The 16,996-nt window shown below is 55.2% G+C and overlaps 1 protein-coding gene across 1 annotated transcript; it reads right to left on the bottom strand.

Moving 5' to 3' along the window:
• Window positions 1-273: 273 nt before the first annotated feature.
• On the bottom strand, window positions 274-8,078 carry LOC100586895 (TBC1 domain family member 3G). The gene is given in 12 exon segments (XM_030828166.1): window positions 274-939; window positions 1,921-2,073; window positions 2,443-2,542; window positions 3,006-3,077; window positions 3,463-3,557; window positions 4,272-4,388; window positions 4,912-4,964; window positions 6,211-6,320; window positions 6,651-6,758; window positions 7,210-7,290; window positions 7,764-7,860; window positions 8,029-8,078. Coding segments are annotated over 12 exon segments (1,530 nt in total). The 3' UTR covers window positions 274-445.
• Between the last annotated feature and the right edge of the window lie 8,918 nt (window positions 8,079-16,996).

Below are 16,996 nucleotides of genomic sequence, written 5' to 3'. Positions count from 1 at the left end.
AATGACGTTTTGTAGTAGCATGGCACATAAGAAATTCAGGCCAGGTGTGGTGGCTCACACCTGTAATCCCAGCAATTTGACAGGTCGAGGTGGGAGGTTCAGGTTTACTTGAGTCTAGAAGTCTGAGACCAGCCTGGGAAACGTGGGTGGACCCTGTCTCTAGAGAAAAGTCAAAGAAATTAGCCAGGCATGGTGGCATGTGCCTATAGTCCCACCTAGTCAGGAGGCTGAGGCAGGAGGATTGCTGGAGCCCATGAGTTCCAGGAAGCAGTGAGCCATGATTGCACCACTGCACTCCAGCCTGGGTGACAGAGTGAGACTTTATCTCTTAAAAAAAATTGAGAAATGTAACATGAGTACAATCCTATTAACTAAATAATAAGGCCCTGAGGTGGGAGTGCACTGCTCCTCGTCCCGAGCTGCGAAGGAGGTGTCCTGGTCGGAATCAGTGCTGGGTGCACTGCAGGGCCCGGAAGTCCATGCCCACATTGTTCAGTTCCGCAAAAGCCAATCTCACTCCCTCGGCAGAGTGTTCAGCCTGCCAGCAGGTGGCCAGCTGGTCCTCCTGGGATATGGCACGGACCCAGCAGCTCTATTCGAAATCATAATGGGGGAACCAAGGGCCCCCTACATCCAGGTCTGTCGGGAGACGGGGCATGGAGTTCCACTGCAGGAATCTCCAGGAACCCTGAAGTCCTCCCTGAGCCAGGGCCGGGCTGGGAACACCCTGAGTGCCCACAGGGTAGGTGTCTTCCTGGACAGCCCCACCAGGACAGGGTGTGGAAGAACGAGGTGCCCCTGGCGGGGAAGCTGACCAAATGGGCCACTGGAACCGGGCTGGTGGGCCTGGAGGGGCCTGCCTGTCCCCCTTGCAGAGGGTCTTCCCGCCACGTGAAGCTGGCACAGGCCTGGGTGCCGAGGACCCTTGCTCGGCTTTGGCTGAAAGGAAAACAGACGTGGTCAGCGTCTCCAGGGAGCCCATGCAGGCCTTTCCGGGCTGGGCCCCCCTGCCTGCGTCTCTGTAGTCCTCGGGGTCTCTGTGTGGCCCCCGTGGCCTGACACTGAGGACAAGCCTATAGTCTGCTGATCCCAGAGGGAGGGGTACATGCTCCCTGGCATGGGGAAGCTGTCGTGGCATGGCGGGTGGCTCCTGGGACTGCCCCCAGGGTTGGGACTGGCTGTGGGTTTCCTGCCACACACATTCATCCCAGGGCTGTTGGGCCTGGGATACGGCCCCCAGTCAGAACTCAGGTGGGAGGGTCCTTGGATGTCACCCAGCCCCTTGCCACCTCACATGGGGACCCGTCTCTGCAGTGGGTTTTTGGGCCCGGACGTGGGTCACCCTCTGCCCTCCTGGGCTGCCCAGTCCGTGCCAGGACTGACTCTTCCCACACTGGGCTGAATTCTTGGCTCTGGCTCTGGGCCCGGGGTCCCGCCTGTGCCCTCTCCCTGAATGCTCTGGGGGTCAGGGACCCCCAATTCTCTTGTCTCCCTGGCTCAAGGCTTGTTGTCCTGGCAACCTAGGAAGAGCGTGCAGGAGTGAGGGGCCTCTGCTGCTCTCTGAGGCTGTGGGTGCTTGCAGGGAGAGGCAGGGTCTCCCACAAATGGGTCTGGCTCCTCTAGTAACTTTGAGGGCCCTGTGAGGGGGAGAGCCAGACACCGTGGAAAGTGGGGGGGGGGCTTGAGGGAGGGTCTTGCCCACATCCCCCTCCTGCGTGCACAACACGTCCAGTACACAGGCACTGAGTGCCTGCCCTGAGGACCGGTGGGCCTCCTGTACTTTCTTAGAGTCCAGGAGGAAGAGGAGGAAGAAAAGGTGAAGAGGAAGTCCCAGGTAGTAGGGTTGCAGGTCCTGGGCCCTCCCCCACTGTTGACTGCCGCAGAGGGTGACATGGGAGGGGACACGGCACTGGAGCCCACCTGGGGGTGGCAGGTCCGCTTGCTTCCTCGCTCATTTGTTCATAGAGGCCCTGAGGTACTTGAGCACCGTGTCATCATCCCTGGCCCAGTGATGGCAGAACCGGCTCTGAAAGCAAGCCCACAGGCCAGAACTGGAGGTCTCCTTGGGGCGCTCTAGGGACAGGGTGGACATCAGGCCAGAAGAGTTCCCTGGGAGGGGGCCAGCCCATACCCCGTGGCCACTTCAGCCTCTCACTGGGTGGTGCTGGATCCTTTTGTGGCCACCCGAGGGGTCCAGATGTGCACAGGAGGCTGTGACTGGGGGGCGACCTGGACAGGGAAGTGCCCGCCACACTCTTGACTTTCATCTGGGTCATGTGGGGGATGGGCTCGCTGTCACAGTGCCCTTCCCGGCCCACCTGGCCGGACATCCCTCTGAGCCAGAACAGGGGATCGTGAGGACAGTGTGAGGAAGCTGCCCTCGGGCCAGTCGGGGTCTGACCCCGGGGCTCCCCAGGCCCCATTAGGCACACGTAGACTTACTCTGCTGCACCTCGAACGCAATGCTCGTCATGTGCATCAGTGCCTGTTTTCCTTGTAGCAGGTAAACTTCCCACAGGCGCAGGGTCAGCCCGAGAGAGATCTGTGGAGACAGCAGGTGTGGGAGAACCTGGCCCTTCCAGGCTCGGGCTGGTGGCTCGAGCTGTGCCCATTGGGGTTTCAGTCCCCAGAGTCAGTGACCTTCCCCATGAGTGTTGCCTGGGCCCTCCAGGACGCTGGGTCAGGCAAGGTCTTGCAGCTCCTCATGGGGGGCACTCATATGAGTGGAGATGTGGCTCCTGGAGAGAGGGGCTTGCCCAGCGCTTGAGGCTTCCCTGAGCCCTCTCAAGTCGGGTCCTGGCCCAGTCTGCCCATGAGGCTGGGCCTGAGCCCCAGCCACTGCTCTGGGATGACCCCTCTTGGGCAGAGGGTTTTGCTTGCGTGTCCTTCGGGGACCCGCCTGAGCCTCCTGTGGGCTGGGGGTGAGCCAGACTGCCGGACTGAGGAAGCAGGGCACTGCAGGGCAACGAGGGTCCCTGAGCCAGGGTCTCCCTATGCCGCCTTACCTTCATTAACATCCGGAGAAGCCAGCCTAACGAGAGATGCTGCCCGCATAGACCAGCGTCTATGTCCTGGTCCTGATGGGAGCAACAGAGGTGCTCAGGCCACTGGGCTGCCCTAAAAACCTCCCTCTTCCAGGGCCTCTGAAGAACCTATGCCTAGTGCAGAACACTGGGCAGTGTCCAGGGCTCCCCGCGACACCGTCCCCTTCCCACACTCTCGGTGGACACACTGCCCTTTGCCCTGCTCTGCGGGAGCTGGGGCCCCATCCCTGTGCCTCTGTCTCCTCCAGGGCAGGAAAGGAAACCAACTCCCAGCCCATGGAGAACCCGGCATCCCAGGTCAGGCCCTGGCTGGGACTCAGCCAGTCACCAGCCCCACGAGGGGCTCCAGCCCCCCTGCTGGTCCAGCCCCACGGGATGCAGGGCCTCTGGGGAAGAGCCGAGGGGACCATAAACTCACCAGATGCCACATGGTCTTGGGTTGTGACGTGGGTACCACATGCTCCTGATGGTCTTGGAGCCCCTGGACTGTCCCGCCATTTGGGCTGTGGAATCCTGAGAAGCCCCCAGTCCATCATGAAATCAGAGCCTTCCCCCAAGATGTGGAGCCATCAGCTGCAAGAGCTGGGCAGCTTGAGAGGCCCCCAAACCCGAAGGCCTCCCACCCTCCCATCTGGCGACCCCACCACGCGGCCTTTACCCTGGGGAGGTGGGGCGGGAACATCCCCTGGAGCGTGGCTGGAGGTTCCCCTGGAGGCCTCCTGGGCCAGGATGCAAAAAGGGCAGGGCTGACTGTGAGGCCACAACAGGGCGGCCAGAACAGTGTGGGTACTGGGCTTCCTGGTCATCTCCTGGAAGTGGGGTCGGGCCAGGGGACACGGGATGGGGAGATGCTGCCACCTGGGCTTGGTCGGCCCATTCGTGCGCACCAAGGGCAGCGGGAGCCCCGGCAGCTGGAGGGCAGGAGGACTCTCAGGGAGGGGAGAGTCAGCTGCACAGAATCAGAGCCGGAGGGCGTGGCTCCGGGACACAGAGGGTGGCCACGGGGAGGATGAGATGCCCTCTGCTGATGGGGTGGAAAGGTGTCTGACTTGGGCTGTGGGGGGTCAGCTGCGGACTCCTGTGGGACCCTCAGCAGAGACGTCCTAAAGGCTCCCAACGAGCCGGCGACACAAGGAGGGTGCCTTGGCTGAAAGCCGAGATCACCTGGCCACGGTGGCCGTCCCCGGGTCTGGCTGCGTGAGGCCCCAGGGGCAGCTGTTCACCTACCCTGCAGGGAGTGCCTCTCACTGGCCAGTAGCTGCACCAGTGCCCAGAATGCGTCCTCCTCAGGCAGATACAGGAGGAACAAGGCGGCGATGTGGCTCAGTTCCTGCGGTAGCCCACCTCCTGCAAGAGCCAGAGTCACCATGGAAGGACATCAGCTGGGAGGGCTGAGGTCACCTGGGAGGACTCATGTCATTGGAGAGGGCAGAGGTGACTGGACAGGCTTCCTCTGAAGAAGAGGCTTCCTCAGGATGCAAATTCATTTCATGACAAGAGCCAAGTCCATCAGGCACTTCAGCACCTTGTCCAAAATGTCTCCTGAGACCACCATCCTGCGTGTGAGGCTGCCAAGCTCCCAGGCTTTGGGGCAGCCCCAGGAGGAGGGCGTCATTTCGTGTTCTGAGAAGTGGTGGTCAGGCCCAGGTGACACCAGGAGTCCAGGCCCCAACTCCTTTGTGTCTCAGCTTGACCCCTTGAGACCACCCCCTTGCTTGGAGGTTTATGCCAGCGGGGAGCTGGAATCCTACCTCCTATAACCTGGTGGGTCACAAATACCAACTTTAAAAGAAGCAACGACACCCCCACAGACACCCACTCCTGTGAATATGGAAATACGGCCCGGGAACCTCACTGCCGGGAATACTCACCGGGTTATACTCCGCATAGGCTAGGAGGATGTGGAATAGTTCCTGCTGCCTAGGAAACAGAGAAAGGGGGCTATGGTTTGGTTTGTGCAGATGCTGTTAGTTTCACTTTGTCTACAAATCCTAATGACAAATCCCATTTCAGGTTCAGATGATTCACCAGAAAAGCAGTGAGCTCTTCAGGGCCTGAGGCTGTTGAAGAAATGTTTCAGTAAAATCCACATCCGTGACATGCAAATAGCCCAGTTGTACAGTGAGTTGACCGATCCTTTTCACTCTGAATGATTTATTTTTCAGTTTGCACACATGCCAGTTCAGTCTCTGGGTGTACAGTTCCTCCACGGTTCCAAACCAATGTGCAGAGTCTCCCGGCCACCGCTCCAGCCCCTCCTGGAGTGACTCCTTCATCCTCCAAGTCTCCAGAGTGGCCCCTATGCACCCAGCCTCTCCCTGATTCATCAGCCCCTGGCCACCCAGACTGCTCCTCAGTCCCTGTGGTTTGGCCTTTTCCAGAATGGCCTACGAATGGGAATGCTACTGTGGTAGCTTATTGGGTCTGGCTTCTTTCCCTTAGCAAAATGCATCTAGGATCCACCCACGTTCATGCGGGCATCACTGGCTCGTTCCCTTTTCTCACTGGGTCTTCCGTTTGAAGGGAGGACCAGCCTGTCTCTCCCCATTCCCGTGTTGAAGGCCGTCCCCGAAGGCTCCGTGTGTGAGTGACGATGAATCAAGCAGTGAACATGGCGTGCAGGTTTCATGTGGATGTCAGTTTCCAAATCAGTGGGCTCAATATCTGTGACACCTTGGGGACACGTGGTTCAAGTCCATTGAGCTTTGTGAGCCACTGCCCAACTGGCTGCCAACGTGGCTGTGCCGTGTCATGTTCCCAGCAGACCTGGATGAGAGTTTCCAGGACCCATAATTCTCCCAGCATTTGGTGCTGTCAGTGTTGTCTGGGGAGGCTCATGGGCCCTCCATCCTGCCCCCCTCCCGTGGGTCCTACCACGGGTCCCCGTGGGTCAGGGAGAGCACCTTTCACCATTGTGCATGATTTTCTTTGCTGTCTTCTGTCTCCTCAGGATCCTCCTGGGTTCCGGCCCCACATGTTCCAGTCTGGCCCAGGGCTTGGAACCAGGGAGGTGCTCGGTTCATGGTGCCAGCTGCTCCCTGGGCCAGGAGAGCTCTTGGCAGCTCTGTCATCTCTCCTGGGTGACCCTGGCTTCTGCTCCGGGGAAGTCCCCATCCCTCTCGTTCACCCCATCTCCACTGGGACCCTGTGGCTCCTGTAGGCTTACTTGGCTCCATAGTGATGCCTGAAGAAGACATCGTTCTGGAGAGTCCTGCTAATGTCCCGATCGATCTGGTGGATGTGTTCAGATGACCTCTCGCCCTTCTCCTTCATGAGCTGTAGGGCAGGGCCAAGAGGAGGAAGCAGCCTCAGAACAGATGGGAGACTCCCTGCCCCAAATGGCAGTCAGCCCACGGTCAGCACTTCGGGAAAGAAGGTTTCCTTCTACAGAAAGCTGCTTTTTGGCTTGTTACTGAAGCCAGGGAGGGTCACCAGAGCCGAGTTTGTCTGTCTGTGGTGACTGTATCACCATCTGTGCCCAGGGTGTTCATCTGACCTTCCCCCTCACCACCTGCCCCCCCCAGGGTGGGCCTGGCGTTCCCTCCAGCTGGAGACCTGGACCCCTGACACGGCTTGTCCTGTTTGTTGTGCTCTGGCTGAGGTTACCTTATATTTGCTGGGATTTTTTGATTTGATTTCCTGAATGTGCAGGAGGACTGACCACGCCGGGCCCCGGATGTTCGTGGGAATTCCCTCGTATATGCGATCTACGAGCTGTGGGCAGAAAACAATCTGGTGTCACAGGCCACGGGGTGACCCCAGTGAGGACCAGAGCCTGGGGATTCTGGGAATTGTCAGCTTTGGCCCCATGATTCCTCAGTAGAGGTGAGATCGAGCTGGGACAGGGTCTCCCTTCCCAGGACTGAAAGAGTGGATGGACACTCAGAGTTGAAACTCTGATCTGAACCTTTTTCTTCCTTCGGGTCACCAGGGCATCCCTAGCCTTGAACTCCAGGTGGTCCCAACTCTAGATTCAGATTCCCTCCCAGCAAGGTGACGCTTGCACGAATAGGCAGGAAAACTGGCGACCAGGCCTGCAGTCCTCTGGGCGAGGACAGTGTGCCACCCGCCCTCTGAGAGGCGACGGTGCCAGGCCACAGCCATGGGTGCCTGTACCCTGTCGCTGCAGAGAGTGCTTCCGGGGGCCTCTCCCTCCACACATTACCTTTTCGCTGTTCTTGTACCTCTCCCATTTGCCCAGCATCTCCAGCCACTTGCTGTTTCTCCTTGTCTCCCGCCGAATTCGCTGTCAAATGAGGAATGTTGGAGTTAGTGGAGCTGCTGGGCTTCCCAGAGCTGCCCGTGGATGCTGGGTCTTGGGCTCTGGAGCCCTGGTGGGACCCAGCTGGAAGGAGCCAGGGAAGGGCAGACCCTAAGGGCTGAGAGCCTTTGAGCAAATGAGCACCAGTAGGCAGGCTTTGGGACCCTGGGATGTGCCATCCTCAGGCCACAGACACACCAGTCTTAGGTCCCAGCCTCTAGGTGGGGTCCTGACACAAGCGGGCAGCCACCCCCAAGCCAGGACTGTGGTTCTCACTTTGGAATTGTATCCAACTGCCAAAGTTAAATCAACCTGGGGTCGGGTCCCTGCTGCCCCTCCCAGTGACAGAGTGTTGCCCTCACCCGCCACCGCCCAGGCCAGCTGCTTCCTCCGCCTCACTGACCACCCGCCCAGTCCATACATCCCTGGACCAGCCCCTCCACGCATCAGACTCTTACCTTGGCCTCCGGCGCAGTCAGAGGAGGCAGCTCCGTCTCACTGTAAGGCAACCCAGGCAGCGCTGAGGACCTGCACAGGGCCTGGAGCTGCCCCAGCCTGGGAGCCAACCCCCAGAAAGGACTGGCTCTGTCCCTACCCAGCTCAGGGCTCAGCCCGGGAGGAGGCACAGGGAAGGGAGGACAAGGGCCTTCCTGTCGGGCTGACTCCCAGGAGGGGCAGGACCTGGGAGAGGAAGGAGTGCAGGGACAGCCTGGCTGGGGTTACCGGGGCCCCTGGCATGGGGGGTGGTCAGGCTGCACAATGGGGCTGCCCATCCTGGACTCGCGGTGGTGCTTTCTGCTGGAGCTGAGAAAGGCCAGCCCTGAGATGGGATGGGGCCCGCCCAGGGCGGGCGACCGGGCCCTGCCATGAATTCCTCAGGGATCGACCACATCACCCCGCCAGGGTCAAGGGAGCCTGCCCTGAGACCTGCCCGGTGTACTCTGAGTGCACCAGGGGCCCATCCCACTTGACAGCCCCAAGGCTCTTGCAGGCTCTGACCTCCCAGCATCCACCTGCCTCTCCATGCATCTGAGCCACACACCCTGCGTTTCAGAAGTGGCATGGCTCATCAGCTCCCTCCCACCCTACTTCCCCCACCACATCACTGACACTTGACTTAAGGAGATGAGTCATAACTTGTGCTGTCATTTCTCTCCTGAGAAGCTAAACTAAGAGATACAGGAAGTGCTCCTGAGCAGCCCTGGAGAGCCAGACTGGAAAGCCACTCACACTTGGGGCTGAGGCCACCGATTTCATTTTATTTTATTGTTTTTGAGACAGGATCTCACTCCGTCACCCAGGCTGGAGTACAGCGGTACTATCTCGGCTCACCGCAGCCTCTGTCTCCCAGACTCAAGCGGTTCTCCTACCTCAGCCTCCTGAGTAGCTGGTATCACAGGTGGATGCCACCATGCCTGGCTAGTTTTTTGTATTTTTCATAGAGACGGGGTTTTGCCATGTTGCCCAGGCTGATCTTGAACTCCTGGGCTCAACTGCTCCACCTGCTTCAGTCTCCCAAAGTGCTGGGATCAAAGGTGTCAGCCATGGTGCCCGGAGGCTACCATTTTGGATCACCCATGTAGTGATGGATCAGCCTAGAAAGCGTGTTGTGGCAACTCAAGCATCAGTTACAGATTAATGGGTAAAGAAATGGTGGTATAGACATACAAGACAGTAACATTCAGCCCTAAAAAAGAGGGGAATCTTGCCTTTTGCAACAACATGGATGGACCTGGAGGACATTATGCCAAGTGAAATAAGCCAGGCACGGAAGGACAAATACTGCATGGTTCCTTTTTTTTTTGGCAGGGGACGGAGTCTCACTCTGTCGCCCAGGCTGGAGTGCAGTGGTGCAGTCTTGGCTCACTGCAAGCTCCGCTTCCCGGGTTCACGCCATTCTCCTGCCTCAGCCTCCTGAGTAGCTGGGACTACAGGCACCTGCCACCATGCCCAGCTAATTTTTTGTATTTTTAGTAGAGACGGGGTTTCATCGTGTTAGCCAGGGTGGTCTTGATCTCCTGACCTCGTGATCTGCCCACCTCGGCCTCCCAATCCAAAAGTGCTAGGATTATAGGCATGAGCCACTGCGCCTGGCCACATGGTTCCATTTTTATGAGGTATCTACAACAGTGAAACTCACAGAAGCAGTGCATACAATAGTGGTTAGCAGGGGCTGGAGGGTGGGCAAAACGGGGTGTTGTTCCATGGGTGCAAAGTTTCAGTTATGCTAGAGGAATACGTTCTAGAGATGTGTTGTACAACACAGGGCCTATCATTTCAAAATCTGTTAAGTGGGTAGGTCTCAGGTTGTGTTGTTACCACACCAAAAAACCCAAAACAAAAACAAAACCAAAGAGACACAAGGAAACCTGGGGAGGTGTTGGCTATGTCTATTCCCTCAGTGTAGTGATAGTATCATGGGTGTTTGCAAATGTCCAGACTTACCAAATTGTACACATTAACCATGTGCAGTTCTGTGCATATCAGTTATTCCTCAATAAGGCTGTTTCTTTTTTCTTTTTTTGAGACGGCGTCTCCTTCTATCTCCCAGGCTGGAGTGCAGTGGTGCGATCATAGCTCGCTGCAGCCTTGAATTCCCAGGCTCAAGTGATCCTCCCGCCTCAGCCTTCAGAGTAGCCACCACGCCCTGCTAATTTTTATTTTTTTAATTTTTTGTAGAGATGCAACCTCGATGTGTTGCCCAGGCTCTTGAACTCCTGGGCTCAAATTATTCTCCTGTCTCAGCCTTTTAAAGTGCTGGGATTATAGGCGTGAGCCACCGCACCTGGCCTCCTCTCTCTCCCTTTTTCTGTTCAGGATAAACCAGTGGTCCCTGGGGTTGTTTCTTATCTGTACCCCAGGAGTCTTCTGGAGCTGAACCAAGGCTCTTGCACACACACATCTGGGCTTGGACACAACATCATCAGAACTGACGCTCTAGACACATGGCTTTGACTCTTTTCATAAAACGTCCACATCAGCAGCTTTTACCGATTTGTTCAACAAATACTCATTAGTGGGCTCCTGTTCCCTCAGCCTTGGTGTAGGCCCTGGAGTTACTGGGGGTAATGGTGGGTATGGCCCCTACTCTCATGAAGGTTAGTGGTGAGAGAAAGGAAGAAATAACTATACAAGATGCTTTTGGTGATGAACGCCCTGAAGGACAGAAAGCAGGGAGATGTGGGAGTGCCTGGGGTTGGCGGGGCAGGCCTCACAGGGCAATGGCACTTGAGTTGAGACCTGGACGATAGATTGCATCAGAGCACCAAGCGGGGCTCTTTGTCACAAACAACAGGATCCCACTCTGGTTAACATAAGCAGAAAAGGAACGCAAGGGAAGGGGTGTCAGGTGGTTCAGAGAATGAGCTGGAGGCCTGGAGAGTTGGGCCAGCACACAGGGGCTTCCTAAGGGAGTTGGCAGCCAGAACCTTCAGCAGAGTCATGCCGCAGAGGGATCTGGTGGGGACCGAGCTGCTGCCACCCTGGATACTGGATGCCATTTGGGCCTTGAAGGGGGGACCCTCTGGCAAGCCCCCAACAGAGGGACCTTCAACCTGGGCCTGCTGACCTGCCCCAGATTACAGGTTTGTCTTCTACTGGACGTCTTTTAGAACTAAAGATGGCTTCCCATCTCACACACAGTGAAAGCCACACTCTTTTTAAAGTTCTACATGTAGCTTGTGCAGTGGTTCATGCCTGTAATCCCAGCACTCAGCACTTTAGGAGGCTGTGGTGGGATTGCATGAGCCCAGCAGTTCAAGACCAGCCTGGGCAACCCCATCTCTGCAAAATAAAAATTAAAAGAATAGCCAGGTCTCAGCTACTCAGGAGGCTAAAGCAGGAGGTCAAGGCTGCAGTGAGCCATGATCACGTCACTGCACTCCAGCCTGGGAGATACAATGAGAACCTGTCTCAAAAAAAAAAAAGTTGCTACATGACTTGGGTCCAATCTTCTGCCCTCATCCACTGTTCTTCCCTTGCCCCATCCTGCTCTGGCCACATTGGCCACTTTGCTTTTTCTCAGTCATGCCAAGCATGGCTCTGCCTTCAGAACCTTTTCCCTAGATGTCTCCATTGCTCCCTTCCGCCCCTCCTCCAAGTCTTAGCTCAACACTTACCTCGAGGCCCGCCTGACCTCCCTATTAAGCACAACCTTGCCTGCCCACCCGGTTCCTTTATGCTCATAGTTTTTGCTACTGGTCACCTTCTAACATACCATTATTGTGTCTGCTGTTCATGGATGATCTCACTGATGACTGTCTCTCAGGGTCCCAGGCGGGGGCTGACGTTAGAGTCAATACTCCACAGCTGTTTGTTGAATGAGTAGGTAACAGCATGGCTGACTGGTCCTGGTGCAAACAGTCTTGGGAGGCCTCAGTTTGAATCGTGCTTCTGTCATCAACCAGCTGTGTGACTCTGCACAAGTATTTTAACCTCTCTGGGCCTCAGTTTCCCCATCTGTAACTTGGGGGCCTACCTCAAATGGTTCCTGGTGAAGAGTAACAAGACCATATCCTAAGTTCCAGTTGCCTTTTCCTCTGCCTTTCCACCTTCCCCTCCAGCCCCTCCAAATCTTTTTTGTTAAGACAGGGTCTCACTCTGTCACCCAGGCTGGAATGCCATGATCTCGGTTCACTGCAACCTCTATCTCCCATGCTCAAGTGAAACCCACCACAGCCTCCCAAAGTGCTGAGTGCTGGGATTATAGGCGTGAAACACTGCACCAGCTACACGTAGAACTTGATAAAGACTGGCTTTCACCGTGTGTGAGATGGGGAGCCATCTTCAGTTCTGTAGCTGGGACTACAAGTGCATGCCACTACACCCTGGTTTTGTGTTTTTTTGTGTTTTCTGATTTTGTACAGACGGGTTTCTCCATGTTGGCCAGTCTGGGCTCGAACTCCTGGTTTCAAGCGAACCTCCCAACTTGGCTTCCCAAAGTGCTGGGATTACAGGTGTGAGCCACAGTCCGCGCCCCCTCGAAATGTTAGGACGAGAGTCTCGCCAAGGCAATGCAATCGCAATATGATGTTTCCATTTACTTTGGATTATACGTCATTATGAATATTAACAAGACTTAAAAAGGACACCTTCGGGTAGGTCAGACGAAAGTACAAAAATTGCGTTGTGGGGCTGCAGTTTGAGGACAGTGTCTGCAGCCGTCACATGGTAGCAAAACGGTGTTAAGCAGTGCAGGAGAGTCTGCATCGACGACAGCCAGAGTCCATACCTCGGGAGGTTTATTTGGTTTGAGAGGGAACAACAGGGAGGACGGGCACCGACCGGGGCTCCACAGGCAGGCGGGCCAGGGTGTGGTTCCTCGCGCTGGCCACTAGAGGTGAGGCGTTTACCGCTTCAGGGCTGGAAGATGGGCCCTCGGGGATTGGCTAGTGCTGGCCCCGGGCGGAAACCCGGGCGGGGTTGGATGCGGCGCCTCGGGCGGCCCCCCTAGTTACCAACACCCGACTTTGGCATGACTTTATTTTTTTTTCCCCCATCAGATTTCCTGTCTTTGTGGGCTGATGGACTAAAGGAAAGATGCCCGTTGAGGGTCAAAGGCAGAGCCTCTTCTGCAGCTTCTCAAAGCGCCTTCTTTAACACAGACAATCTGCATGGGGTCTAGAACAGTTCTGAAATCCTGATGAAGGTTTCAAAACTTCCTGTGGGGGTCTCCTGCCGGAGCGCCTACGCTGCCCCTGGGCTGACTGGCCAGTGAGCCCCGCCTCCCAGCCTGACTGTCCCTGCATCAGCCTGGACCATCTTTCGGGACCAGCCCCGTTTGCACAGCCTGAGCTATAGGGGGCCCTGGAGTTCGGGGTTCTTGTCCCAACTGCCCTTGCAGGCCTGTTCCACCCACTGAGGCTCAGTTTCCCCATGTGCCTAATAAGGAAGTCATGCTAGGTGGGGCTTACAGCCTCTTGCAGCTTTGCCATTCATCACTTCCGCGTCTTCAGAGAGGCTGCCAAGTCTCCTCTGAATGAAGTTCCCCAAAAAGCAAACGTAAGAAAATACACAGAGCTTACCCAGACACGAGGCCCTTTAGAAATAGACCATTTCTTATCTTAGGCCCCCAGAAGGTCCTCGTTCTAGCTTTGTGGAGAAGAGAGGAGCCTTTGCCTCAGCCCCCAGAGGTTGGGGTGGGGTGGCTGAATTTTGAGGCCGGGATTGGCAACTCTGGGGAAGCCCAAAGTGACAGGAATGGTTTCAAAGTCACCTAGAGGATAAGGTGTCAGGACAGTGACAAGACCCCAGGTCCCTATCACACACCAGAGCTCACTGAGCCTCCACCTGGGGTCTCTGCTGAGTCTCTGACAGGCCAGGAGAGAAGGGACTGGGGGTACTGACCCCCAGAAAGTCAGAGAATGTGGCAGTTGGAGGACCTGGGTTTGAGTCCTGGATCACCCCTTCCCTGCCTTGGTAAACTACTCAGACTCTGGAAACCTGTTTCACCTGTAAGATGGGGATGACAATCAAACCCACCTTTCAGGACTGTGAAGATGCTTAAGACAAGTGCATGCGAAAACTTTCACACACCCAAAGCCTTCCTAAAGATGGGGAGACAAGGCCTCATGAGCAGCAGGTGGCCAGGCACTACATGGGGGCTGGGGTCCTGTTTTCCCTGCAACCTGGGAAAGGACTGATGGGCACTTAGTGGGTTTCGAATCATGACCCTGGACCTCAGGTGGTGATGTGCTTTGTGTCTGCAGCAGAAGGCCCCAGCCTCGTGCCTGTGAGTCTTGCTACCAATGTTGAAGGGGTGGACAGCAGGCGGGTGAGCCCCAGGCTGGCAGCTAGCAAGACCTCTCCCGTGTGAGCCCAGCACCCCACTTCCCCTGAAATGTGATGTCCAGTGCTCCAGGCTGGGGGCTGTGGATCCTGGTTCCAGCTGTGTGAGGGCTGGAAGGCCCTGGGCAGGTCATCTGCCCTCTCTGGGCCTATTTCCATCACACACTGAGGGGGTTAGCACACTGGACTCTATAGCTGTACAACTCCTTGGCGCTGCTTTTGTTCCTGAGGGCCCCTTAGGCAGGGAAAGTTTGAGGGCCTCAGGGCTGGGCCCCAAGACTCAGATGCTTTCAACCCCTTCCTGGAGTGCCTAACTAGGGGAGCAGACAGGGCCAGCGGACAGGGTGACTCTCTTGCTCAGCTCCTGGAGCTATATGGTTTTTTAGCCTACTATTTTACTTAAGAATACATCATGAGCGTTGACTATTCTAAAACATGATTTCATGACTATGTAGAAGTCCATTGTATCAATATACAATCACTTAACCAATTCTTTATTGAAAATGGTGGTGTGGCCGGGCACGGTGGCTCACGCCTGTAATCCCAGCACTTTGGGAGGCCGAGGTGGGTGGATCACGAGGTCAGGAGATCGAGACCATGCTGGCTAACACGGTGAAACCCCATCTCTACTAAAAAAAATACAAAAAATTAGCCGGGTGTGGTGGTGGGTGCCTGTAGTCCCAGCTACTCAGGAGGCTGAGGCAGGAGAATGGCGTGAACCCAGGAGGCGGAGCTTGGAGTGAGCCGAGATCGCGCCACTGCACTCCAGCCTGGGTGGAAGTGCGAGACTCTGTCTCAAAAAAAAAAAAAAAAGAAAGAAAATGGTGGTGTATACATACAAGAAAATACCATTCAGCCCTAAAAAAAAAGGGAATCTTGCCGTTTGCAACCACATGGATGGGCCTGGAGGACATTATGCTAAGTGAAATAAGCCAGGCACTTGTTTTCCAATTTCTGGTTGACTGACGTGTAACTCTTCAGACGTTGAATCTTATTTGGACATATGATGTGAGGCACAGACGGAACTTTATGCCTTTCCAAGTGCTTAGTCAGTCATCTCTGCACCATTGATTTAATAATCAAGACATCCTCTCCCCACGGCTTTGAAATGCCTCGGTGCCCATGTACTTCATTTGTACATTCCTGCAGGTCTGTGTGTGGGCTCCCTTGTCTACTCATCCCACTGCTGTTCTATTCTCATGCTAGTCCCAAACCCCTTTGACTTTGTAGCAGAAAGTTCAGTGGTCGGATGACCAAGCACGCAAGGCTGGTTCTGCTTTGGTTCCTCTACTGGATAGGGCTGCACACCCGCTTTTGCTTGGGAATGTCATCTGCAGCCAGTTATTACTGAACATTTAGTACTGACATGGAAAACCAGCACTTTCTATTTAAGAGGGAAAAACTGTTGTGATGATTGTGGAACTAGCTCTTCTTACTAACTACAGTCATCATCCTTAAGAATGCCCATCACCACAAATGTCCAAGAGATGGGGAAATCTCAAGAACTCTGACGGCACTGACTTCCTGCAGTACTGCAAAATGATCCCAAACTACTACTCTTTTGTTCTCCTGCTTTTTGAAATTATTGTCTCCTCCCTTGGTGTCAAGTCATCCGCAGTCACTTCTTGCCTCTAACAGCTCTCCTTCTTGTCATATTCTGTCCTGATCACCCATGGGTTGCAAACTCCAGTAATTAAGCTTGGTGACGGTATTGGTTGCTGCTGTGTACTGACTGCCTCTTTGTGCCAGGCTCTGCTAAACAGTGTATTTAACCTTGAATCCTTACCACAACTCTGTTATGTAGCTATGATGATCCTTACATTTTGGATGAGAATTTTTTAGCAGTGAATGATAATAGACTTTCTGAAACAAGGTGGATAGACGTGTATCGGAAACTCGAGGAAGGATCCTCTGGGAAAAGCATCTCAGTAAAGCCCACAAGTCTCAGGCATGGGAGGGAGAAGGGGAAATGAAAGTCAGGTTGCAAAGCGTTATCAAGGAATGGGGACAGAGGGAGTGGGAGTAGAGAAAGGCAGGGGGCCTCTGGCGGAGCAAGGTTTTGGAGGGGTAGAAAGGGAGTAGATGAAGAGTTGAAGTGGAAGGGGATATCCGCTCCTCTGAGTTATCATAAAAGGAGGAGAAGCTATATAATGATGCAGAGAAACGTGGAGGTTGAGCCAAGTGTCTGGTCACAGATGTTTTGTGGGAAAGGAGAGAGAAGTCATTGGATAGAGCTGTTGAGCTCCTTGTTGGGATGAAGCTCAGTTGCCCATAATGGTAGCTGGCTTGAAATTGCAGTCTGCATTGACTGCTTTCACTTCACTACCTGACTTCTCTCTCCGCCAGTGTTTCCGGGGATCACCTCCCAAATAAGCTGCCTGCCTGCCTGCCTGCCTGCCTGCCTGCCTGCCTTCCTTCCTTCCTTCCTTCCTTCCTTCCTTCCTTCCTTCCTTCCTTCCTTCCTTCCTTTCTTTTTTTGACATAGTCTTGCACTGTTGTCTGGGTTGGAGTGCATTGGCACAATCTTGGCTCACTGCAACCTCCACTTCCCAGGTTCAAGCAGTTCTCCTAAAGCAAAACCGAAATTTTGAAAAAAAATTAGGCTGGTGCGGTGGCTCACGCCTGTAATCCCAGCACTTTGGGAAGCCAAGGCAGGCGGATCACAGGGTCAGGAGATCGAGACCATCCTGGCTAATACGGTGAAACCCCGTCTCTACTAAAAATACAAAAAAATTAGCCAGGTGTGGTGGTGGGCGCCTGTAGTCCCAGCTACTTGGGAGGCTGAGGCAGGAGAATGGCATGAACCCGGGAGGCAGATCTTGCAGTTAGCTGAGATCACGCCACTGCACTTCAGCCTGGGCGACAGAGCGAGACTCCGTCTCAAAAAAAAAAGCGAGTTAGGATC

This window comes from Nomascus leucogenys, chromosome 14, assembly GCF_006542625.1.
Source record: "Nomascus leucogenys isolate Asia chromosome 14, Asia_NLE_v1, whole genome shotgun sequence".
In the NCBI taxonomy this organism is placed as follows: domain Eukaryota; kingdom Metazoa; phylum Chordata; class Mammalia; order Primates; family Hylobatidae; genus Nomascus; species Nomascus leucogenys.
This window is presented reverse-complemented; position numbering and strand designations above follow the sequence as displayed.